Source organism: Rhamphochromis sp. 'chilingali', assembly GCF_963969265.1.
Source record: "Rhamphochromis sp. 'chilingali' genome assembly, chromosome: 1".
NCBI lineage: Eukaryota > Metazoa > Chordata > Actinopteri > Cichliformes > Cichlidae > Rhamphochromis > Rhamphochromis sp. 'chilingali'.
In genome coordinates, this window is record NC_137929.1 from 32,786,020 (window position 1) to 32,813,187 (window position 27,168).

At 40.3% G+C, this 27,168-nt stretch overlaps 3 protein-coding genes across 3 annotated transcripts; all 3 read right to left on the minus strand.

Moving 5' to 3' along the window:
* Window positions 1–1,770: 1,770 nt before the first annotated feature.
* Window positions 1,771–15,563, minus strand: LOC308392605 (cornifelin homolog B-like). Its single transcript, XM_080875693.1, has 5 exons — window positions 14,718–15,563; window positions 14,271–14,398; window positions 3,349–3,459; window positions 2,628–2,773; window positions 1,771–2,040 (listed from the first exon to the last, which is right to left on the minus strand). The coding sequence occupies exons 2-5, from the start codon at window positions 14,395–14,397 to the stop codon at window positions 1,945–1,947; spliced, it is 480 nt and encodes a 159-aa protein (XP_080731819.1). The 5' UTR covers window position 14,398; window positions 14,718–15,563; the 3' UTR covers window positions 1,771–1,944.
* Window positions 15,564–18,190: 2,627 nt separating this feature from the next.
* On the minus strand, window positions 18,191–20,081 carry LOC308403021 (cornifelin homolog B-like). Its single transcript, XM_080892232.1, has 4 exons — window positions 19,959–20,081; window positions 19,512–19,639; window positions 19,039–19,184; window positions 18,191–18,402 (listed from the first exon to the last, which is right to left on the minus strand). Exons 2-4 carry the CDS (start codon window positions 19,636–19,638, stop codon window positions 18,307–18,309), a joined length of 369 nt encoding a protein of 122 aa, XP_080748358.1. The 5' UTR covers window position 19,639; window positions 19,959–20,081; the 3' UTR covers window positions 18,191–18,306.
* A 4,436-nt stretch (window positions 20,082–24,517) lies between these two features.
* On the minus strand, window positions 24,518–26,387 carry LOC308407795 (cornifelin homolog B-like; the record flags this gene model as incomplete). The annotated part of the gene is made up of 4 exons (XM_080899668.1): window positions 24,518–24,727; window positions 25,364–25,509; window positions 25,837–25,964; window positions 26,284–26,387. Coding segments are annotated over 4 exons (474 nt in total), but the record flags the coding sequence as incomplete, so codon positions are not given.
* Window positions 26,388–27,168: the final 781 nt, after the last annotated feature.

The window sequence follows — 27,168 nt, forward strand, 5'->3', positions numbered from 1 at the left end:
CCCTCTTTTATTACTACGCTGGATTTCTTAGTTTTTCTGTGACTTTTAGGCCGTGGTGGATTCCACTGGACTTTTAATGTTGTGTGTTATTGATTTTTATTGTGTCTTCCCTTGGCCAAGGTTGTTTTAATTCATTTTATATTTTTAACTATTTAAACATAATAAATTATATTTTTAATTCTACAGTTTTTGTATCGTGTGCTTTTCCCTCGGCGGCTCCACTGCTCTGCCCGCTTTGAGGAAGGTTTCCTTCCTTTTAAAAAACACAAACCATCTTGGAAACATAATCAGCCTTTCCGCTCCGGTGGCACACTTGAATGATGCAAAGACAATCATCAAATGTTTGGTCATGATAAGTTACTCATATAGACCAAAAGCCGATGAAACCCAACTTTATATATCCTTAATAGACCTCTATGAATTGAATCATTACTTATTTTTAATCTCTGGCTCTCTTCCACAGCATGTCTTTTTTCCTGTGTTCCTCCCCTCACCCCAACCAGTGCAGCAGATGGCCCCGGGTTCTCCAGAACCCCCAGCTGACGTGGCTTGATGCTGGCCGGGTTCTCCTGAACCCCCAACTAAAACACAAGACGACTGGACGCAGAGGCAGACTGCTGAATCAGTTCTCCTGAACTGCCAGCTGAGACAGACAGCGGCGTGGGAGCCACGAAATGCTGGATTGGCTCACTCGAGCTTCCAGCAGGAGCTGATGCATGGCCAGAAGGCGTTGAGGTCCCTGGCTAAAGGTGTAGATGAGTGACTGACTGGATGGGTGACAACACTGGAGTCTGAACTGGTGACAAAGCTAATGACTGCGCTACTAACTCAGGTACTGACTGAGTTATGGACTGTAACAAAGGTTGTAGTGATTCTGATTGTGATAGTGGCTGAGTGGCTGACGGGGCTGAAGACTGAGCTAAAGGTAGCAGGGCAGATTGTGGTGGAGGTGAAGACTGAGCTAGCGGCAACTGAACAGGGGACTGGGCTAACGACGACACAGAAAACTGAACAGGGGGCGACTGAAGTTGAGGTGAAAATGGTAGTGGAGTTGGCGACTGAACTACAGGCCAGGTGGCTAACTGGGCTCCGGGCCGGGTGGCTAACTGGGCTCCAGGCCAGGTGGCTAACACATATCCATGTGTTAGAATGGCCGAGTCAAAGTCCAGATCTAAATCCAATCGAGAATCTGTGGCAAGATCTGACAACTGCTGTTCACAAACGCTGTCCATCTAATCTGACTGAGCCGGAGCTGTTTTGCAAAGAAGAATGGGCAAGGATTTCAGTCTCTAGATGTGGAAAGCTGGTAGAGACATACCCTAAAAGACTGGCAGCTGTAATTGCAGCAAAAGGTGGTTCTACAAAGTATTGACTCAGGGGGCTGAATAATTACGCACACCCCACTTTTCAGTTATTTATTTGTAAAAAATGTTTGGAATCATGTATGATTTTCGTTCCACTTTTCACGTGTACACCACTTTGTATTGGTCTATCACGTGGAATTCCAATAAAATTGATTCATGTTTGTGGCTGTAATGTGACAAAATGTGGAAAGTTCAAGGGGGCCGAATACTTTTGCAAGCCACTGTATTTCATTTACAAATATTATAATACTGTGAAAAGTTATATGAATGGACAGTGTGACCTTACAATGTCCTTCTCTGTATCCTATCAAAGTTAACAATTAATGAATATGACAAGTCTTTATCTGAACACTGGTTAAACTCAACTCTGCAGAAGAGGACAATTAATCTCACACATGATGTTGCATAGAATTACAGGATTTTATTGGCCTGAAAAAGTCACATAGGCGTTCAACATATTATATGACAACAGATTTAAAGCACTTTGGTTCAGCAGTGACATAAGCCCTCATCACACAGCCAAAACGTTTGCATCATATCCACAGACAACTTGCGTGCTGATCACAGTCGAGGTGGCGGGCTAATGGTATTGCCTGAGCTTCAGCTCACGATGCATCTGGCACCAAACACACGGGTAACAAAAGCACACCTTACAGCAGTCATCAGTGAACGAGCCCTGCAGGATGGAGAAGAAGAAGCAGATAGACAGAGGATGAAGCAGCAGGAGTTACTGTTGTTACCCCTCAGACATAAAAGTTTAGTGGGGTGTTGTCATCCCCTCATCCGGCAGCTGTGTCCCTGTGTAGAGCTGGGTAACCAAATATCTGAGAGTTTGTCAAAACAAGAAGCCGCAGCTTTTTCCCCCACAGTGAGGGCAAGAGAGTTCAGATTTGAAGAACTTTACACTTCCTCTTTCTCAACTCAAGCTTCTCCATTATAAACTCTACGGATTGCAAAATACCACAAGTTTTATCCAGGTCACTTTTATGATGGCACTGCATGATGTGGTTACTTTATCTCAGTTTGACCATGAGAGGTGAGGGTGAGTGAGAAGGATCTGCACAAAGCACAATTTGTGTGCATTTTTTGAATCTCATAAAATTTACATTTAGATGTTATGTTAGTTCATTTTACAAGCAGAAACCTCCAGGGCTTAAAAATGAAGCCAGTGCAGAAGTTACAAAAGTGCACTTCCTCTAGTGACCGCATCTATCTTTTAAATGTAGTTTGTAACAATATCCTCCATCTCTAACCCAGCCTTACATAGATGTTGTGGCGCTCTCTGATAGACTGACGGAGTAAGCAGGACACCACACCACAAACGTCCAGGAGTGGCATTGCACAGCACCATCCATGTTTATTGGCTGCATCACACTGCATGCAGGGGAAACAGCAAAGGCCACAGCAACCTTTGGGGAGAAATATATACATATATAAATAAATATTTATGTATATATATTATTTACTATTTTTTTATTAACTACAACAAACCAACCAACCTGGATGTTCCAGGGGAGCAAAAAAACTTTGAATTTTTGCTATTTCAACTTTCCCTGAATCCAACCACAGAGAGGCTGGACTTCTATTTTATTGTTATTATTATTATTATTATTATTATTATTATTGTTGTTGTTGTTGTTGTTGTTGTTGTTGTTGTTATTTATTGATAGTAAAAAAATATATTTGGGACACTCTAAGTCTGATTTTCTATGCTATCATAAAAGGAGTCATTAAGTTTAAGTTGAACATTTGAGACATTTCCACTCCAATTACGAAAAGTCAGTTTTCTGGTGAAAAATGTAAAATAATGAAAAACTCCATAATGCTGCTAAATGATCATTGCTATCATGTAGTCTCAGATAGTTCATTTATTCTTGATTTTTTACTGACTTTAAACACTCGGTTAGCTTATTGCAAACAAAGTCTGAGGAGATCGTTCATGCAGAAATCACTGCTGTTTGTAGGGTTTCCTGGGTTTACTTACAGCTCTCCATATCAGAGCAGCAATCACAGAGGTCGGTGCTCCATTGGCCAGAGTTTTCAATGGTCCTGATGACTGTCACCACCTGGGTGGGCTGCTGGTGGACGGCCATGCCTGTAGGAAACACAGACACAGATTGAAACGCTGTAGTGGTTATCTTGTGAAAAGAGAAATTTAATGCTAGATTATGAAAAAGGTGAAAGATTGATTTTGATACATGTTATAAGTATAACAGGATGACAACAAATATCTTGGGCCAGCTGTACAAATGATTTATGTACGGCCCAGACAAAAGAGCTGACACCGTTTTTAAGCACAGATTTATTATCTCTGACTTCCTCAGAAAAATGTTACCACGTATTACATTCATGATTTTACAAAGATTTCTGATTCTCTTAAGCTGTTCATCAGTGTAAAATGTTTTTCTTACCTTCTTTTGTCTTCTCTGGTTCTCTGAGCTTTCAAAACAAGAGAAAAAGTTTGGAAACACCAGCATTTAAGCACAGACCAATAACAGGAAGGGGAGGTGCCGAGAGTACGCACACATCTAAGTTTTACTGGGTTGCCAGATGTTTTGGGATTACTTATGAGCCGCGGAGGGCTGAGCCTGATGGGAAGTCCACACACACAGTAACTGCTATGACGAATGTTTAGGAATTCACTGAGCCCCTGCTTCAGTGCTGTGAAAGGAAAACACACTGCTTAACCGATGAGCAGCAACAAGACTTATTCTATGAATCCATCAGTACTTCTGCTGTCAATCCAAACACACTTGACACCAGAGGTGGAAAGTAACAAAGTACAAATACTTCATTACTGTACTTCAGGTATCTGTACTGTACTTAAGTAGTGTTTTTTTAGTGATTACTTTTTACTACAAATATCTGTACTTTCTACTCCATTGTGTAAAAAGGCTTGTTACTTTTGCTGGTTCTCTGAGCTTTCAAAACAACAGAAAAAATGAGGAAACACCAGCATTTAAGCACAGGCCAATAACAGGAAGGGGAGGTGCCGAGATACGCACACACACTCCTAATTTGTATTGTACTGGCAGATGTTTTTGGGTTGCTTTTTTTTCTGACTATTTTGTACTACAAATATCTGTACTTTGTACTCCTTACATTTTGTAAAAAGGCTTGTTACGTTTGCTTAATGCAGTTCTGTCATTGTAAGGCTCCAAACATGAAACTAATTTCAGCCTAAACAGAAACATATGGCAGGCTGTTTATTAACCGCCAGAGGATGTCACGTAAAAAGAGATGACTGTGCCAAAGTCTGGGGTTAAAAGTGGGACTGTGTTTGTTTTGTTTTTGCACAACACCGGAACAACTGCAGGTGTCTGTAAGTTGTGGTACTTCAGCATCTAGCTTGTGGTACTGAAGAGGAGCGAGCATAAAGGGAGTGACGTTTTTTAAGTGTCAGGTCATTTTAAATGCAGTGTTACTATCAGCTCACAAACAGAGAGAGGAAGAAGAGAGGGTAGATTTAAAGGTAAGGACTGCTCATCTGACTGACTGACACATTCTCCTGTTTAGAGGAAATGTCACCCTCTACAATGTGGACAACGGTAAATAGAAATACTTTTTAGTTTCCTTCTTTTCTTCAGCTTCAAGCTGAGTATAATTAGATTTTTTTTAAAAGTTTGTATTCCCATCTACTGATATTATTTTATCATTATGTTAATAAAGCACAAGTAAGGCAAGTATTGTAGTGAGTGGTGGATTGTCAGATGTTTTTCGGTTGCTCGTGAACTGCAGAGGGCTGAGCCTGAAGGAAATTCCACACAGTTCCTCTAATGACTTTCCAGTAACTGCTACGATGAAGGGTCAAGAGTTCACTGGGTCTCTGCTTCAGTGCTGTGAAATGGAAACACTGCTTAACCAGTGAGCAGCAACAAGACTTATTCTATCAGTCTTGACACAAGAGGTGGGAAGTAACCAGTGTTGAGTAAGTTACTTTTAAAAAGTAATTAAGTACTAATTACTTAATCAATATTGTATTTAAAATACTTATCTAATTACTGTGTCTGAAAAGTAACTTAATTACTTAATAAGTAATTTAACTAAATACTTTTTTAAATCCCTATAATCCTTGAGTGGACAAACAATAGAAATTAAACTCTTTGAATAATAAATAATTTTTTTTAAAAGACGTAGACTCTACAGTACGCAGCGGTAGCAGCTCTTCCACAATGTAGCCTGCAATCATTTTTTAAGCTCACCTTCAGACGATTTCTGTGCTGCTGAAGTAAAATCAAGCTTTGCCTGCTTAGCAGGAGTTGCCGCGGTGTTATCCGTGGATGATGAACAAGGATCACTCAGAAGTGTTTGTCTATGCTCTCGTGTCAGGCGCTTCAGTAGATTACTCGTGCTATTAACAGCAGCCGATAGTTTTTACATATTACTGTAATGTTCTTGTCTGCTTGTTTCACAAAAGTGAAGAGACGGGAATATGTCCATTTCATAAAACAGCCACTCGCTTCAGCCGAGTCCGACATCTTTAGAATACGACTATGCAGCAAACTGGCGCGAAATGACGTGCAGCTGCACTACAGCGATGTTAAAGCGGCAGAGTTTACTTTTACCTTTAGAAGACAAATTATTGAATAATTAATAAATGACATTCAGCGAGTTTGATTATTTTACAATGTAACGCAAGTACTTTGTAAGTAACTGTAATTAAAATACCTAAAAATGAACAGTAATCAGTTACTCTACTTTTTCAGTGGAAAAGTAATTTAATTACAGTAACGTGTTATGCGTTACACCCAACACTGGAAGTAACGAAGTACAAATACTTCATTACTGTACTTCAGGTATCTGTACTGTACTTGAGTGTGTGTGTGTGTGTGTGTGTGTGTGTGTGTGTGTGTGTCAGAGCATTTCGTTTCTTTACCACACACACACATCCATACACTGTTTTTTACTATTCCATAACACCTTGTCCAATATTCACACTCCAATGGACACATCTAGGACAACCTGAGGTTTAGTAGGTGCACCGATGATACTTGTTATGACTGGAGGAATGTCTGTTTTCTTTAATGGAGAATAAATCTTTTCTGCTGTTAGTTCCCCTTAAATAGTGTCACATTTGTAAGGAAAATTATTGAAGATGATTAAATGATTAAAGAAACAAGACATGTTGGCACTTTAATTAAACAAACAAGATGCCATTTTTAGCTGCTAATGAGCTAGCTTGTGTCTTTAGTTGATTTCACAGGCAGTGTCGTGCTGTCAAAGCTGCTTCTTTAAGTTTTTGGCTCAGACAATATGGTACATAACTAGTGTATGTCTTGCATGGGTTGCACGGGTATCACAATGAATTACAAGGTGAGATCAAATGTCAATAAAACCAATAAAATCGCAGGTAGTTGCAATCTGTTGCACGGTGTAACCATGTAAGAATAAACTCTACCATTTTTGCAACAGGTGATCAATCGTACTGGATGTGTATAAATAGTCCTGTCTAGGGATGGGAATTGTGCACCAGTAGATCATTTCCTTGGAATTGTTAGTCTGCCTGCCTATCGATCCTCCATATCAGTTCCACTTGGACTTGCTCTACAAAAAATCAAAAATCGTATTCTGTTTTATTATTTATGTTTCTTTTGAGTTTGAGTTTTGGAAAAGCGGATCTTAAGACACTGAGAAAAACAAAAAAAAGAGAAACCAATCCTCAAAAAGGGAACTGTTCTGAATCTCTAAAAAATGTTTGATCCCAAATGCCTGTTTGAAATGTACTAACTTGTTCAGAATTCATAACAAGAAAATACCACAAAAGTGTAACAAATAATTATCAAAGAGGGTAAAAGCTCAATAAACTTGTCTATAGTAACCTGAATGTTTCTAATACACAATATGATGAGAAACTGTCTGTTGTAACATCTGTGTAACATGCACATCGGCAACATGAAAATGAGGAAGCAAGAAATCTGCAAACTCCGTTTATGGCATGACTTACGAAATTTGTACTTGGAATCAGGCAGATGATGCTGGCCAAGAAATCACATGCTTTAAACCCTGAAATACCTCCTAATATTTACTCAGAAATGTAGATGTTGATCACACACTAGTTGAGAAACTGTCAGTAACAGCAGTGAGAGCTGTAGCTCATAAAAGAAGAAAAAATCTACACGAGAAGAATCGCTTTCTTTATTTTGCCCTCTTATATGAACAATCAACTTGTGTAAATCTACAACTTGTCTTCTTAGATCTTCACTGATTTTCTTGGGCTTTACTTTTTTTCAAAGTATTGGTCAGTCCAAATGCTTTTATGCTGCACTTGTAGTCAATCATCATCACCAACAAGAAGTTGACAGGCCTCAATCTTGTTAGGTCAAAAGACATGTAGAAAAATAAATTAAAATTTATGCACACAACTTTTAGTTTTCAAAGTCATCAAAGACGTGTGCTGTGCAATTATTCTATGCTGGAAAAAGAACAGTGCATGAAATAATTAAAAGACCAAAATCACCAATGAGTGATTTTGGCCTTGACCAATGACCAATGATGAGTGGATACAAACATCCGACCACAACTATATATAGTTTTCCGTGATTTTATCATCTCTCTGTCCTTCTCTTGAGCAGATGCCCTATGGCTCACACATCCGGTTGCCTAACTCAGCAACTCAGATGACACTTCAGTATTCAGAATCAACACATTTTAATTTGAAACTTTTCTGCTTATTCACTACATCAAACAAAATATGTATATTTGTTACATCGAATGAAATATATCTTTGCTCCTACAAAGATTAGCTTCAGCAAATTCACATACAGCTATACTTGTTGTTGAATTCTGTGTTATATTTCTATCATCACTTAGTCACTTAGTCAGTGGAGGTGATAACAATGCTCATAACAATGGTCAGTTAGGCTCTGGTGTTTAAATGATGCTAGTCCTAAATACTAGCGTGCTAGTTAGTACTAAGGGACCCAAAGTGTGCCTAAAAATATCACCAGCATCATCGCGCCATCACCAGCCTGAACTGTTCTATATTTTCATGTTTACAGCAAACACTGACCCTAACATCTGAATGTTTTTGCAGAAATCGAGACTCGTCACACCAGAATATCAAATTGTAGCCTCAGTTTCCATTGCTTAGCTGACACTCAGTATGCCTCATGTGAAAGGTTAAGCATTGTTTTACAGTTTGGGAATTTTAGGTCCCATTTTGGGTCTGTAAAAATCTGGAGACAATATTCCCAAGAACTTCTTAAACTTTTCTTCCTTACCTATTACAAATGCATAGAACAGTAGGAAGACTAAACCTCAAACATTTTTATTTAGTTTGTTTTTTTTTTTGTTGTTGTTTTTTTTGGGGGGGGGGGGGGGGGGGGGGGATTTAATTCCTGTTTTCTCAATTATCTATAATTCTGACCATTTGTTGGTTGATTTTGTCTGAACAACTCACCAGACGAAAAGAAGAAGGCAAAAAATGAGTGTTTACCCTTATAAAGACAGTCAAGGCTTTATTGTTGTGTACGTCCAAGTACGAGTATTGTTGCACCCCTAATATACATACATATATATAAATATATAAATATATATATATATATATATATATATATAATATATATATATATATATATATATATATATATATAAAAACACCCAGCACGCCCCTGCGGGCGGTTTATCCTTCAAGCTCGGGTCCTCTACCAGAGGCCTGGGAGCTTGAGGGTCCTGCGCAGTATCTTAGCTGTTCCCAGGACTGCGCTCTTCTGGACAGAGATCTCCGATGTTATTCCCGGGATCTGCTGGAGCCACTCGCCTAGCTTGGGAGTCACCGCACCTAGTGCTCCGATTACCACGGGGACCACCGTTACCTTCACCCTCCACATCCTCTCGAGCTCTTCTCTGAGCCCTTGGTATTTCTCCAGCTTCTCGTGTTCCTTCTTCCTGATATTGCTGTCATTCGGAACCGCTACATCGATCACTACAGCCGTCTTCTTCTGTTTGTCTACCACCACTATGTCCGGTTGGTTAGCCACCACCATTTTGTCCGTCTGTATCTGGAAGTCCCACAGGATCTTAGCTCGGTCATTCTCCACCACCCTTGGGGGCATCTCCCATTTTGACCTCGGGACTTCCAGGTTATACTCGGCACAGATGTTCCTGTACACTATGCCGGCCACTTGGTTATGGCGTTCCATGTATGCCTTGCCTGCTAGCATCTTGCACCCTGCTGTTATGTGCTGGATTGTCTCTGGGGCATCTTTACACAGCCTGCACCTGGGGTCTTGCCTGGTGTGATAGACCCCAGCCTCTATGGATCTTGTGCTCAGAGCTTGTTCTTGTGCTGCCATGATTAGTGCCTCTGTGCTGTCTTTCAGTCCAGCTTTGTCCAGCCACTGGTAGGATTTCTGGATATCAGCCACCTCCTCTATCTGCCGGTGGTACATACCGTGCAGGGGCCTGTCCTTCCATGATGGTTCCTCGTCTCCCTCCTCTTTCTTGGGTTTCTGCTGCCTGAGGTATTCACTGAGCACTCGGTCAGTTGGGGCCATCTTCCCAATGTATTCTTGGATGTTCGTTGTCTCATCCTGGACTGTGGTGCTGACACTCACCAGTCCCCGGCCCCCTTCCTTCCGCTTAGCGTACAGCCTCAGGGTGCTGGACTTGGGGTGAAACCCTCCATGCATGGTAAGGAGCTTTCTTGTCTTTATGTCAGTGGCTTCTATCTCCTCCTTTGGCCAGCCTATTACCCCAGCAGGGTACCTGATCACGGGTAGGGCGTACGTGTTGATGGCCCGGATCTTGTTCTTACCATTCAGCTGACTCCTCAGGACTTGCCTGACCCTCTGCAGGTATTTGGTGGTTGCAGCTTTTCTAGCGGCCTCTTCATGGTTCCCATTCGCCTGCGGGATCCCCATGTACTTGTAACTGTCCTCTGTGTCTGCAATGTTGCCTTCTGGTAGTTCAATCCCCTCAGTTCTGACTACCTTCCCTCTCTTTGTTACCATCCGACTACACTTCTCCAGTCCGAACGACATTCCAATGTCATTGCTGTATAGCCTGGTAGTGTGGATCAGTGAATCGATGTCTCGTTCACTCTTGGCATACAGCTTGATGTCATCCATGTACAGGAGGTGGCTGACAACTGCTCCGTTCCGTAGTCGGTATCCGTAGCCAGTCTTGTTAATGATCTCACTGAGGGGGTTCAGGCCTATGCAGAACAGCAGTGGGGACAGAGCATCTCCTTGGTAGATCCCGCACTTGATGGTGACTTGTGCTATGGGCTTGGAGTTGGCCTCTAGTGTTGTACGCCACATCCCCATTGAGTTCCTGATGAAGGCTCTCAGGGTCCCATTGATCTTGTACAATTCTAGGCATTCCAGTATCCAGCTGTGGGGCACTGAGTCATAGGCCTTCTTGTAATCAATCCAGGCAGTGCACAGGTTGGTCAGTCTGGTCTTGCAGTCTCGGCTGACTGTTCTGTCTACCAGTAGCTGGTGTTTTGCGCCTCTGGTATTCTTGCCAATTCCTTTCTGTGTCCCGCTCATGTATTGACCCATGTGCCTGTTCATCTTAGCCGATATGATGCCTGACAGGAGCTTCCATGTAGTACTGAGGCAGGTTATTGGTCGGTAGTTGGAGGGGACCGGTCCCTTCTTGGGGTCCTTGGGGATCAGGACCGTCCGACCTTCAGTTAGCCATTCCGGGTGTCTCTCGTTAACTAGCAGCTGGTTCATTTGTGCTGCCAGACGCTCGTGGAGTGCAGTCAGCTTCTTCAGCCAGTAGGCGTGAACCATGTCGGGCCCTGGTGCTGTCCAACTCTTCATACTGGAGACCCTTTCTTGGATATCTGCCACTGTGATGGTTACTGGACCCTGTTCAGGGAGGTCGCTGTGGTCTGCCCTCAGATCCTCTAGCCACTGAGCATTGCCGTTATGGGTTGCATCCTTCTCCCATATGCTCTTCCAGTATTGCTCCGTCTCCAGCCTTGGTGGTGCTGTTCTCTTATTGTTCCTTTGCCACTGAGAGTACACCTTTGCTGGTTCTGTGGAGAACAGCTGGTTTATTCTCCTGCCTTCTATATATATATATATATATATATATATATATATATATATATATATATATATATATATATATATATATATATATATATACCAGAGGCCTGGGAGCTTGAGGGTCCTGCGCAGTATCTTAGCTGTTCCCAGGACTGCGCTCTTCTGGACAGAGATCTCCGATGTTATTCCCGGGATCTGCTGGAGCCACTCGCCTAGCTTGGGAGTCACCTAGTGCTCCGATTACCACGGAAACCACCGTTACCTTCACCCTCCACATCCTCTCGAGCTCTTCTCTGAGCCCTCGGTATTTCTCCAGCTTCTCGTGTTCCTTCTTCCTGATATTGCTGTCATTCGGAACCGCTACATCGATCACTATATATATATATATATATATATATATATATATATATATATATATATATATATATATATATATATATATATATATATATATTAGGGGTGCAACGATACTCGTATCGATATTGAACCGTTCGATACAGTGCTTTCGGTTCGGTACGTATATATATCGAACAATACAAAATTTTTAATTTATTTTATCAACTTTCCTTCTGACGATGCTGTCTGTGTTTAGCGCTCAGTGGATCTGCACTCGACAGTGCAGCCTAGGCGGAGTAGTCGAACGCAGATTCACTGAGCGCAGGGCAAGCAAGCGAGACAGAAGTTAAGCTCTCCTTGCAACATGGCAAATTGAACCTCCCCCACCCTCATTCAGATCTGGCGTTTGGAACTATTTTGGTCTTCATGTGACGTATGACCCTGAAGGTAAGCGCGTCATGGACTAAAGTAAAACAGTATGTTGGATGTGCCACGCAATGCTCAATTACATGGGTGGGAGCTAGTGTGTTAGCGCAGTTAGCTCGTTAACGCCCCACGCACGGGGCGATCCGCGGTAGCTCGTTAATGGAAATTTGCCGTGTTGTGGCGTTAACGTCATTTCAATGAGATTAACCTGAAAGCACTAGTGGGAACACAACGAATATGACTGCACATTTACGCCGACATCATCCTAGTGCAAAGACAAGTGGAAGCAGAAAAAAAACAACAAGCACGCATGCTACAAACTTTACCCGAGTCATTTAGACAGCCGTTAGCACATGATTCTCCTTATGGGGACCTGATATGTTTAATATGCTGCTGAGAATATAGCCCAGAAGAAGCGTATAGTATAGCTTTTATTTTGGAAAGAGACATTTCTCTGTAATAAACTCTCTTTTCCAAAGATGAGTGATTCCTCAATCAGATAGATTTATTTTTATTACTTTGTTGTTTCAGCAACATTCAATTTAAAAACTGTACTTTTGAGTTAAAATATATATTTATAATTTTAATAAATGACAAATTAAAAAGGCATGAATATTTTTTTTTGTATTGAAAAAATATCTAACCGTGACACCAAAGTATCGAACCGAACCGAACCGTGAATTTTGTGTATCGTTGCACCCCTAATATATATGTATACAGAACCCAGTATTCGGAAAGGTACAAATAACGTGTTTTTTACGAATACTTATTTCAAACAAATACTTAAAAAAATATTTGTATTCGGGAACAAGGAAAATCTTTATATGAAAAAGCTTTCCTTTTTTTTTTCCTTATGATACCACAGTACATGGCCGAACGAGTGAATGACATGTGAAAGAGGTGACTGACACAGGCTGCTCCACACAGCAATAGAGACGACTCGGCTGAGCGAAAAAAGACTGAACTGCATCACGATCGGGTTTTTTTGTACCTTAACTGGTTTCCGGAGGCAGTTTATAACTTTCGCGAAGATCAGGTGATTATTCCATTACACTGCATTATTAACGCCTGCAGTCGTTAATAATTTACGTATCTCTGTTAGCTCGCTCATTTAGACAATAAGCTGTTGATAGAGTAACGTTAACATCCGGTTAAAAAGGTTAAAACAATGCTTGTTGTCACTTATTAACTTAGCTGAAACTCCCCACATGGATTTAGGGAACCAAAAAGAAGAGTGTTACTGCTGCTGAGCCATCTGGCAATAACATAAGTAACAACAGCCAATGTCTGTTATGTTATTTTCTTTTCAATGACGTTCCTTGTTACTTGTTTATTGCTGGATTTATAGAAAAACATCAAATAATTTTGCATATCCATAATTATTATAATGGATATAATCAAAGAATACTTACACTATAACGCCTGTTAGAAGTGTAATGCAAAAAGACTGGATTTTTATGTCTATTTTGAATTGTATTCAAAGTACAAATACAAATACTTGTCCCTCCTCAACAAATACAAATACAGATAGAAATACCGGCTGCTTTGCACATCTCTAATACATATATATATATATATATATATATATATATATATATATATATATATATATATATATATATATATATATATATATATATGTGTGTGTGTGTGTGTGTGTGTGTGTGTGTTATATAAATATATATTGAATGATTGATTCATTGATTCATTGATTGATTGGTTGATAATACTTTATTCGTTTTATTCATCCCAAGGTCAGGTCAGAGAGGTATAACAATGGAAAATCCACAACATGACGAAAGACGAGGTGAAAAAAGAACTCCCCCAGACTGAGCTCCCTCAGGGAGATCAGTTTGAGAACAGAAGAAAAAACACCTCAGCACATGAATCATCACATCTCACAACGTATTGCGACATTTCCACTCCAATTACGAAAACTTGGTTTTCTGGTGAAAAATGTAAAATAATGAAAAACTCCATAATGCTGCTAAATGATCATTGCTATCATGTAGTCTCAGATAGTTCATTCATTCTTGATTTTTTACTGACTTCAAACACTCGATTAGCTTGTTGCAAACAAAGTCTGAGGAGATCGCTCATGCAGAAATCACTGCTGTTTGTAGGGTTTCCTGGGTTTACTTACAGGTCTCCATATCAGAGCAGCAATCACAGAGGTCGGTGCTCCATTGGCCAGAGTTTTCAACGGTCCTGACGACTGTCACCACCTGGGTGGGCTGCTTGTGGACAGCCGTGCCTGTAGGAAACACCATGCTGAAAGAAACACAGACACAGATTGAAATGCTGTAGTGGTTGTCTGGTTAGAGAAATTCAACATGAAAAAGGTGAAAGACTGGTTTTGATCCATGTTATAACAGGATGATTCCTGGTTCATATAAATGACAACAAATACCTTTGGCCAGCTGTACAAATGATTTATGTACGGCCCAGACAAAAGAGCTGACACCGGTTTTAAGCACAGATTTATTATCTCTGACTTCCTCAGAAAAATGTTACCACATATTACATTCATGATTTTACAAAGATTTCTGATTCTCTTAAGCTGTTCATCAGTGTAAAATGTTTTTCTTACCTCCTTTTGTCTTCTCTGGTTCTCTGAGCTTTCAAAACAAGAGAAAACGTTTGGAAGCACCAGCATTTAAGCACAGACCAATAACAGGAAGGGGAGGTGCCGAGAGTACGCACACATCTAAGTTTTACTGGATTGCCAGATGATTTTGGATTACTTATGAGCCGCGGAGGGCTGAGCCTGATGGGAAGTCCACACCAATCACTGTAATGATGCACAAATAGTACTTCATACTACTACATACCCTGCGTGTTCCTATGTCTTTCTCCCCGGGTCTCCAGTTAATGTTTCAGGTAGTGATGGGCAGATGAAGCTTCATGAAGCACTGAAGCTTTTCATCCAATTGGTTCACCCCCAGCGCAAAGCGTCTTGAAGCTTCATTTGCTCTAGTAGGACATCTACTGGACGTAAAAATATTAGTTGGCATGAATTTGAAGAGTGTGGCCTTTTGCACACAGCCTGTAAATGTCAACAACTAAAGGAGTGTGTAAAACACGTATATTGTAGTGATGGCAGCATACTGTGTATATTTATACTGGCAGTATGGAAAATGATTATTTGGAAATGCTTAAAATGGAAATGATCATTTACTGTGAGGTGAGGTGTGGTTGGGGTGTGGACAGTGGTTGTGCTTTTGTAACGTTGAGGTATGGACAGCTACACACTGAGGCTTTGAGCCTCAGTCCTGCCTGTTCACATTTTATTCTGTGAAAACTAAATTTCCACTGCTTTTATGACCTTTTTAGTGGGGAGAACATAGCTAGGATTGAATGATTTAACAAATCTTTTGAATCCTTTGTCCTCCACAATGCTAAATGGCTGGGAGTCCTCAATCACCATGCTGACCAGGTCTTCATCTATTTGAGATTGTTCTCCTGAGGAAAGACAATAAAGACAAAGCACAAATATAAATATCACACCAGAACTTATAACAGTTGTATAATATTGTTATATCATTTAGTAACATTACTGCATGCTATAGTATCATGGCATTTGATGGCTCACCTGGTCTTGCTCCACCATCGGTGTTCCCCTTATTCTCATGCAAAGCTCTGTAGTGCCTAAGCATGGATGAGGTGTTGTTGTTATATCCCAGCTCCCTGGCACATAGCAAACACTTCAACTTGTACAAAAGTAACGACAGCTTAACATAAATTGTATTGCAGTATTATGAAAATACATCTTCTGTAGAAATTTACATACCTTGTTGGGAGGAATAAGATCAAAATGTTCCCACACAGGGGAGGACATCCTCCTCTTCTTAGCTGGCTCCATTCTCTCCTGACTTTCTCTCCTCACTCTCATAAACCTCCAAACTGTCTCCAAACTCTCACTAACCGCAACTCTCCATCAAACACCCACATTTTGAATGAAGTCTGAGGGGTTTATATCGCTGTCATAGCTCGCGGCAAAGTTCGAACCGCTTCCTGAACCAGTCACGTGGTACAGCCGGGCAGCGAGGCTTCGGACGTCATGATTTTCAGCTCCTCCCATAAATGAAGCAAGCCTCGATACGCGCATCGCGGAAACGCCCCCTCATTACTCGACACAAGCTTGGAAGCCTCGATACAGAACGTCACATCACTAGTTTCAGGTTTGTTTTGTTAGTTTTTTCCAGTTTAGGTTTTGCTTAGCTTCCTCCACGCCTTCGCCGTTTCTGTTTGTATCTCCACCTTCTCAATAAAACTCCCCTGCATCTCAGCTGCCAGCATCTTGGGTCCTCATTAAATTCTACACGACTCATCCCGCAAGCCGTGACATGTATTCCTCCCCTCACCCAACCTGTCGCAGCAGATGGCCCCGCCCCTCCCTGAGCCTGGCTGTGCTGGAGGTTTTTTCCTGTTAAAAGGGAGTTTTTCCATCCTACTTCACCAAAGTGCTTGCTCATAGGGAGTCATATAATTGTTGATATTTTCTCTGTATGTATTATTGTAGGGTCTGCCTTACAATATGAAGCTCCTTGAGACAACTGCTGTTGTGAATTGGCCCATATAAATAAAATTGAACTGAATTACACAGACTACTGTTACCACAAAGCCTGTTTTAAATATATTGCAAGGCAATCGCATCAATTTACATGTAAATTCTGTTTCATTTATTTAATGGTGAACTGACGTGATTCTAGGGTAAAACCTTTAGAGGATGTCATCACCCAATCATAATGTCATGCATACATTGCGCCAAAACTGAACATTATTGCATTCTTGTTACAAACAAACTTTTTCACCTTCATAAACCTGAATTTAAAGGTGTAGTTATTGCAGTGTTACTTTGAAAAGCAACCTTTGTAGTGCGATTAGAGTAAAATACACCGGTTTTAAGGTGGACCCAGTAATTATCCCGCCTGATGCAGAGGCTCGATCACGTTGATCAGAACTTTCCTAAGTTAGCTGAACTATTTGTAAGAAAGCAGATAAAAGGAGAAACATGCTTAACATTGTTTCAGTCTCTTAACCACATGGAGGTGTAGCTGTGTTTATGTTGTGTGTGACTCCACTTGCCATAATAACCACAATGTTTTTATCTATTACTCTGTGGAAGAACAAGGGCACTCTCTCTCAGAGGCAGTGGATAAATGCACTGAGAGATGAGCATCAGGTGGGTTGTAGAGCACAGCACTGTGTACGATTATGGGATATGAACATCTGTGTGGCCACTGTGATCACTGTGAATTATTTAACTGTTAATAAGAAGCTTTTAAGTGGATTGTTGAAGCTGGGAGTGTTAAAACAGTGACATAATAGCACTGAACACTGGCTTGGGTAGCTCTGGAGCTTCTCTGCTACAGTAATGTGCTGTTCTGCACATAATCTGTTCTTGTCCAGACATTAATAGGCACCATTAAAAGACAAATAAACCTTCATCCATTATTTACAGCACCGCACAGAGTTGAGGAGCTGAGCTTGTTACAATCCACTAAACTATCAAGCAATTAAAGAAGCATTATTCAGTGTAGGCATAAAAATCCTTCTGCCACTCCACACACCTGGACAAGAAACACATGTTGATGTGTTAATGTTAATGTCCTCGTCTCTCAGTCTAAGTAAAAGTGAAACAGAATTTACAACCCAAAAAGTTCATGACAATTATCAATTTGAATATGGCTGCTGCTGCTGGCCTTTGACAAATAATGTCCATTTGACTTGCTCTCATCTGGATCTTGAGCTGTTCTGTAAATGTTAAAGCTTGATGAAGAAACTTTATCAACTATGACAATAAAGTACGTCAGCTTTTTGTCTAGAAACGACATGTTGTTAAGGATCAGCGTCACCCTGCCAGGTTCCACCACCATACACAATTATTTCATTTGCATATATTATAATACTGTGAAAAGTTATGTGAGTGGACAGTGTGATCTCACAATGTCTTTCTCACTATCCTATCTAAGTTCACAATTAGTGAAGATGACTAGTTTATATCTGAACAATGGTTAAACTCTGTTTTGCAGAAGAGGACAATTAATCTCACACATGATGTATAAAATTAAAGGATTTTATTTGCCTGAAAAAGTCATAGCCTCTCATTACACAGCCAAAATGTTTGCATCGTATCCACAGACGACTTGCGTGCTGATCACAGTCGAGGTGGCGGGCTACTTGTTTTCCCTGATCTTCACCTCACGATGCATCTGGCCCCAAACACACGGGTAACAAAAGCACACTTTACAGCAGTCATCAGTGAACGAGCCCTGCAGGATGGAGAAGAAGAAGCAGATAGACAGAGGATGAAGCAGCAGGAGTTACTGTTGTTACCCCTCAGACATAAAAGTTTAGTGGGGTGTTGTCATCCCCTCATCCGGCAGCTGTGTCCCTGTGTAGAGCTGGGTAACCAAATATCTGAGAGTTTGTCAAAACAAGAAGCCGCAGCTTTTTCCCCCACAGTGAGGGCAAGAGAGTTCAGATTTGAAGAACTTTACAGTTCCTCTTTCTCAACTCAAGCTACTCCTTTATAATTTCCACAGATTGTAAAATACCACAAGTTTTATCCAGGTCACTTTTATGGTGGCACTACATGATGTGGTTACTTATAAACAAATAATGAGGACACAGAGACATCTGAGAGCTATTGAAGAGGTGACGGTGAGTGAGAAGGATCTGCACAAAGCACAATTTGTGTGCATTTTATATGAATCTCATAAAATTTTGATTTTACGTCAGTTAATTTTAGAACCACATCACAAAGACACACATTCAACTCGCAGAAACCTCCAGGGCTTAAAAGTGAAGCCAGTGCAGAAGTTATAAAAGTGCACTTCCTCTAGTGACCACATCTATCTTTTAAGTGTAGTTTGTAACAGTGTCCTCCATCTCTAATCCAGCCTTACTTCAATGTTGTGGCGCTCTCTGATGGACTGACGGAGTAAGCAGGACACCACACCACAAACGTCCAGGAGTGGCATTGCACAGCACCATCCATGTTTATTGGCTGCATCACACTGCATGCAGGGGAAACAGCAAAGGCCACAGCAACCTTTGGGGAGAAACAGGTACAGAGTTATTTTACAGACAGACAGACACCTCAGCAGACACCTCAGCACATGAATCATCACATCTCACAACGTATTGCGACATTTCCACTCCAATTACGAAAACTTGGTTTTCTGGTGAAAAATGTAAAATAATGAAAAACTCCATAATGCTGCTAAATGATCATTGCTATCATGTAGTCTCAGATAGTTCATTCATTCTTGATTTTTTACTGACTTCAAACACTCGGTTAGCTTGTTGCAAACAAAGTCTGAGGAGATCGTTCATGCAGAAATCACTGCTGTTTGTAGGGTTTCCTGGGTTTACTTACAGCTCTCCATATCAGAGCAGCAATCACAGAGGTCGGTGCTCCATTGGCCAGAGTTTTCAATGGTCCTGACGACTGTCACCACCTGGGTGGGCTGCTTGTGGACAGCCGTGCCTGTAGGAATCACCATGCTGAAGGAAACACAGACACAGATTGAAATGCTGTAGTGGTTGTCTGGTTAGAGAAATTCAACATGAAAAAGGTGAAAGACTGGTTTTGATCCATGTTATAACAGGATGATTCCTGGTTCATATAAATGACAACAAATACCTTTGGCCAGCTGTACAAATGATTTATGTACGGCCCAGACAAAAGAGCTGACACCGGTTTTAAGCACAGATTTATTATCTCTGACTTCCTCAGAAAAATGTTACCACGTATTACATTCATGATTTCACAAAGATTTCTGATTCTCTTAAGCTGTTCATCAGTGTAAAATGTTTTTCTTACCTTCTTTTGTCTTCTCTGGTTCTCTGAGCTTTCAAAACAAGAGAAAAAGTTTGGAAACACCAGCATTTAAGCACAGACCAATAACAGGAAGGGGAGGTGCCGAGAGTACGCACACACACGGATTACTCAAGAGCCGCGGAGGGCTGAGCCTGATGGGAAGTCCACACCAATCACTGTAATGATGCACAGTAACTGCTATGACGAATGTTTAGGAATTCACTGAGCCCCTGCTTCAGTGCTGTGAAAGGAAAACACACTGCTTAACCGATGAGCAGCAACAAGACTTATTCTATGAATCCATCAGTACTTCTGCTGTCAATCCAAACACACTTGACACCAGAGGTGGGAAGTACAAATACTTTATTACTGTACTCCAGGTATCTGTACTGTACTTGAGTAGTGTTTTTTTAGTGATTACTTTTTACTACATATATCTGTACTTTCTACACCTTACATTTTGTAAAAAAGTTACTTTTGCTTTAACGCAGTTCTGTCACTGTGAGCCTCCAAACATCGAACTAATTTGAGCCTAAACAGAAACATATGACAGGCTTTTTTATAAATGACCCGAGGATGTTGCATAACAAGAGATGACTGTGCCAAAGTCTGGGTTAAAAGTAGGACTGTGTTTTTTTGTGTGTGTTTTTTGGGGGGCGGTTGCAATAAAGCACAAGGTTCACTCAGCTCTGCACACAAAATAGAAACTTCCTCCAAAGGGATACTTTTTACTTTCTTACTCTGAGTACATTTCAGAGCTTGTACTTTTTTACTTTTACTTGAGTAAAGAAGTTGAATCAGTTGTTCAAGTTTTACTGGAGTATTTTTTAACAGTATTATTTGTACTTAAGTGCAGAAAGTCTGTACTTTAGCCAAACATTTGGTCACCAGCAGGTCTAAGAGTACTTACACTGACATTTGAAAGCCAAATGGACTGGTACCTATATATTGCTTTTCTACTCTGAGTACTTAGTGTTTCTTTACTACATAAACACATCCAAACACTGCTTTTTACTGTTCCATAGCACCTTGTCCCACATTCACACTCACACTCTGATGGACACACCTAGGGCAACCTGAGGCTTAGTAAGTGCACCGATGATACTTCAACGTGTAATACGACTGCTAATAATAATAATCATAATAATAGTAACATGTAGATTGGAGAAGAACCAACCCTGCATATTAATGCATTCTTATGGACTGAATACTACACCATCAACCAAAAAATGTAAATGTCCAAGAGATGATGTAGTATTTTATAAACTGGTCACTACCTCAGGTTTTTCTCTTGACATTTCAGGAGTCAAATTCTTCTGGGAAAGGAAACAAGATGACTTAGCTCAAATGTATTTTTATCTGTATTTTTACCACAATTTATTTCACTTATTTACTGTTATGGCTGGAGGGATGTCTGCTTTTTTAAATGGAGCTGCTGGATATTTACATGAAGATGAGGAAATTTGTGTTTGGTTGATTATTTCTTTGCCGTAAAAATGCTTCCTGGGAATAAATCTTGCTGTTATAAATATTGCTGTTAGTTCCCCTTAAACAGTGTCACATTTGTAAGGATATTTATTGAAGATGATTAAAGTCTGAAGAAACAAGACAGTTGTTGTCAGTTTAATTAAATTAACAAGATGCCATTTTTAGCTGCTAACGAGCTAGCTTGGGTCTTTAGTTGATTTCACAGGCAGTGTCGTGCTGTCAAAGCTGGTTTTTTATGTTTTTGGCCCAGACAGTAAAGTACATAACTAGTGTATGTCCTGCATGGGTTGCACGGGTATCACAATGAATTAGAAGGTGAGACCAAAACTCAATAAAACTAACGAAATCTCAGGTAGTTGCAATCTGTTGCACGGTGTAACCGTGTAAGAATAAACTCTACCATTTTTGCAACAGGTGATCAGTCGTACTGGATGTGTATAAATAGTCCTGTCTAGGGATGGGAATTGTGCACCAGTAGATCATTTCCTTGGAATTGTTAGTCTGCCTGCCTATCGATCCTCCATATCAGTTCCACTTGGACTTGCTCTACAAAAAATCTAAAATTGTATTCTGTTTTATTATTTATGTTTCTTTTGAGTTTGAGTTTTGGAAAAGCGGATCTTAAGACGCTGAGAAAAACAAAAAAAGAGAAACCAATCCTCAAAAAGGGAACTGTTCTGAATCTCCAAAAAATGTTTGATCCCAAATGCCTGTTTGAAATGTACTAACTTGTTCAGAATTCATAACAACAAAATACCACAAAAGTGTAACAAATAATTATCAAAGAGGGTAAAAGCTCAATAAACTTGTCTATAGTAACCTGAATGTTTCTAATACACAATATGATGAGAAACTGTCTGTTGTAACATCTGTGTAACATGCACATCGGCAACATGAAAATGAGGAAGCAAGAAATCTGCAAACTATAAATTAAAATTTATGCACACAACTTTTAGTTTTCAAAGTCATCAAAGACGTGTGCTGTGCAATTATTCTATGCTGGAAAAAGAACAGTGCATGAAATAATTAAAAGACCAAAATCACCAATGAGTGATTTTGGCCTTGACCAATGACCAATGATGAGTGGATACAAACATCCGACCACAACTATATATAGTTTTCCGTGATTTTATCATCTCTCTGTCCTTCTCTTGAGCAGATGCCCTATGGCTCACACATCCGGTTGCCTAACTCAGCAACTCAGATGACACTTCAGTATTCAGAATCAACACATTTTAATTTGAAACTTTTCTGCTTATTCACTACATCAAACAAAATATGTATATTTGTTACATCGAATGAAATATATCTTTGCTCCTACAAAGATTAGCTTCAGCAAATTCACATACAGCTATACTTGTTGTTGAACTCTGTGTTATATTTCTATCATCACTTAGTCACTTAGTCAGTGGAGGTGATAACAATGCTCATAACAATGGTCAGTTAGGCTCTGGTGTTTAAATGATGCTAGTCCTAAATACTAGCATGCTAGTTAGTATTACGGGACCCAAAGTGTGCCTAAAAAATATCACCAGCATCATTGCACCATCACCAGCCTGAACTGTTGATATTTTCTATATTTTCATGTTTACAGCAAACACTGACCCTAACATCTGAATGTTTTTGCAGAAATCGAGACTCGTCACACCAGAATATCAAATTGTAGCCTCAGTTTCCATTGCTTAGCTGACACTCAGTATGCCTCATGTGAAAGGTTAAGCATTGTTTTACAGTTTGGGAATTTTAGGTCCCATTTTGGGTCTGTAAAAATCTGGAGACAATATTCCCAAGAACTTCTTAAACTTTTCTTACTTACCTCTTGGACACAACTATTACAAATGCATAGAACAGTAGGAAGACTAAACTTCAAACATTTTTATTTAGTTTTGTGTTTTTGTTTTTTTTGTTTGTTTGTTTTTTTTTGGGGGGGGGGGGGGTATTTAATTCCTGTTTTATCAATTATCTATAATTCTGACCATTTGTTGGTTGATTTTGTCTGACCAACTCACCAGACAAAAAGAAGAAGGCAAAAAATGAGAGTGTTTACCCTTATAAAGACAGTCAAGGCTTTATTGTTGTGTACGTCCAAGTACGAGTATTGTTGCACCCCTACTATATATATATATATATATATATATATATATATATATATATATATATATATATATATATATATATATATATATATAATATATAGTAGGGGTGCAACAATACTCGTATCGATATTGAACCGTTCGATACAGTGCTTTTGGTTCGGTACGCATATGTATCAAACAATACAAAATTTTTTATTTATTTTATCAACTTTTCTTCTGACGATGCTGTCTGTCTTATGCACTCAGTGAATCTGCGTTCGACTATAGGCTGCACTGTCGAGTGCAGATCCACTGAGCGCAGCACAGGCTAGCAAGACAGAAGCTAAGCTCGTTGCAACATGGCAACTGCCTCAACGCTACCCGAAATTGAACCTCCCCCATCCTCATTCAGATCTGGCCTTTGGAACTATCTTGGTTTTCATGTGAAGCATGACCCTGAAGGTAAGTGCGTCATGGACAAAAGTAAAACAGTATGTCGGATGTGCCAAGCAATGCTCAATTGGTAGGAACTAGTGCGTTAGCGCAGTTAGCTTGTTAACGTGTTGACGCCGTCCAGCCCCACGCACGGGGCGATCCGCGGTAGCTCGCAAACGGAGATTTGCCGTGTTGTGGCGTTAACGTCATTTTAACGAGATTAACGCTGACAGCACTAGTGGGAACACAAAGAATATGACTGCACATTTACGCCGACATCATCCTAGTGCAAAGACAAGTGGAAGCAGACAAAAACAACAAGCATGCTACTAACTTTACCCGAGTCATTTAGACAGCGGTTAGCACATGATTCTCCTTATGGGGACCTGATATGTTTAATATGCTGCTGAGAATATAGCCCAGATGTCTGACCAACTCAGAAAAGCTAATGTCTTTCTCACTATCCTATCAAAGTTCACAATTAGTGAATATGACTAGTTTATATCTGAAAAATGGTTAAACTCTGTTTTGCAGAAGAGGACAATTAATCTCACAGATGATGTATAAAATTAAAGGATTTTATTTGCCTGAAAAAGTCATAGCCTCTCATTACACAGCCAAAATGTTTGCATCGTATCCACAGACGACTTGCGTGCTGATCACAGTCGAGGTGGCGGGCTACTTGTTTTCCCTGATCTTCACCTCACGATGCATCTGGCCCCAAACACACGGGTAACAAAAGCACACTTTACAGCAGTCATCAGTGAACGAGCCCTGCAGGATGGAGAAGAAGAAGCAGATAGACAGAGGATGAAGCAGCAGGAGTTACTGTTGTTACCCCTCAGACATAAAAGTTTAGTGGGGTGTTGTCATCCCCTCATCCGGCAGCTGTGTCCCTGTGTAGAGCTGGGTAACCAAATATCTGAGAGTTTGTCAAAACAAGAAGCCGCAGCTTTTTCCCCCACAGTGAGGGCAAGAGAGTTCAGATTTGAAGAACTTTACACTTCCTCTTTCTCAACTCAAGCTACTCCTTTATAATTTCCACAGATTGTAAAATACCACAAGTTTTATCCAGGTCACTTTTATGGTGGCACTACATGATGTGGTTACTTATAAACAAATAATGAGGACACAGAGACATCTGAGAGCTATTGAAGAGGTGACGGTGAGTGAGAAGGATCTGCACAAAGCACAATTTGTGTGCATTTTATATGAATCTCATAAAATTTTGATTTTACGTCAGTTAATTTTAGAACCACATCACAAAGACACACATTCAACTCGCAGAAACCTCCAGGGCTTAAAAGTGAAGCCAGTGCAGAAGTTATAAAAGTGCACTTCCTCTAGTGACCACATCTATCTTTTAAGTGTAGTTTGTAACAGTGTCCTCCATCTCTAATCCAGCCTTACTTCGATGTTGTGGCGCTCTCTGATGGACTGACGGAGTAAGCAGGACACCACACCACAAACGTCCAGGAGTGGCATTGCACAGCACCATCCATGTTTATTGGCTGCATCACACTGCATGCAGGGGAAACAGCAAAGGCCACAGCAACCTTTGGGGAGAAACAGGTACAGAGTTATTTTACAGACAGACAGACACCTCAGCAGACACCTCAGCACATGAATCATCACATCTCACAACGTATTGCGACATTTCCACTCCAATTACGAAAACTTGGTTTTCTGGTGAAAAATGTAAAATAATGAAAAACTCCATAATGCTGCTAAATGATCATTGCTATCATGTAGTCTCAGATAGTTCATTCATTCTTGATTTTTTACTGACTTCAAACACTCGGTTAGCTTGTTGCAAACAAAGTCTGAGGAGATCGTTCATGCAGAAATCACTGCTGTTTGTAGGGTTTCCTGGGTTTACTTACAGCTCTCCATATCAGAGCAGCAATCACAGAGGTCGGTGCTCCATTGGCCAGAGTTTTCAATGGTCCTGACGACTGTCACCACCTGGGTGGGCTGCTTGTGGACAGCCGTGCCTGTAGGAATCACCATGCTGAAGGAAACACAGACACAGATTGAAATGCTGTAGTGGTTGTCTGGTTAGAGAAATTCAACATGAAAAAGGTGAAAGACTGGTTTTGATCCATGTTATAACAGGATGATTCCTGGTTCATATAAATGACAACAAATACCTTTGGCCAGCTGTACAAATGATTTATGTACGGCCCAGACAAAAGAGCTGACACCGGTTTTAAGCACAGATTTATTATCTCTGACTTCCTCAGAAAAATGTTACCACGTATTACATTCATGATTTCACAAAGATTTCTGATTCTCTTAAGCTGTTCATCAGTGTAAAATGTTTTTCTTACCTTCTTTTGTCTTCTCTGGTTCTCTGAGCTTTCAAAACAAGAGAAAAAGTTTGGAAACACCAGCATTTAAGCACAGACCAATAACAGGAAGGGGAGGTGCCGAGAGTACGCACACACACGGATTACTCAAGAGCCGCGGAGGGCTGAGCCTGATGGGAAGTCCACACCAATCACTGTAATGATGCACAGTAACTGCTATGACGAATGTTTAGGAATTCACTGAGCCCCTGCTTCAGTGCTGTGAAAGGAAAACACACTGCTTAACCGATGAGCAGCAACAAGACTTATTCTATGAATCCATCAGTACTTCTGCTGTCAATCCAAACACACTTGACACCAGAGGTGGGAAGTACAAATACTTTATTACTGTACTCCAGGTATCTGTACTGTACTTGAGTAGTGTTTTTTTAGTGATTACTTTTTACTACATATATCTGTACTTTCTACACCTTACATTTTGTAAAAAAGTTACTTTTGCTTTAACGCAGTTCTGTCACTGTGAGCCTCCAAACATCGAACTAATTTGAGCCTAAACAGAAACATATGACAGGCTTTTTTATAAATGACCCGAGGATGTTGCATAACAAGAGATGACTGTGCCAAAGTCTGGGTTAAAAGTGGGACTGTGTTTTTTTGTGTGTGTTTTTTGGGGGGCGGTTGCAATAAAGCACAAGGTTCACTCAGCTCTGCACACAAAATAGAAACTTCCTCCAAAGGGATACTTTTTACTTTCTTACTCTGAGTACATTTCAGAGCTTGTACTTTTTTACTTTTACTTGAGTAAAGAAGTTGAATCAGTTGTTCAAGTTTTACTGGAGTATTTTTTAACAGTATTATTTGTACTTAAGTGCAGAAAGTCTGTACTTTAGCCAAACATTTGGTCAC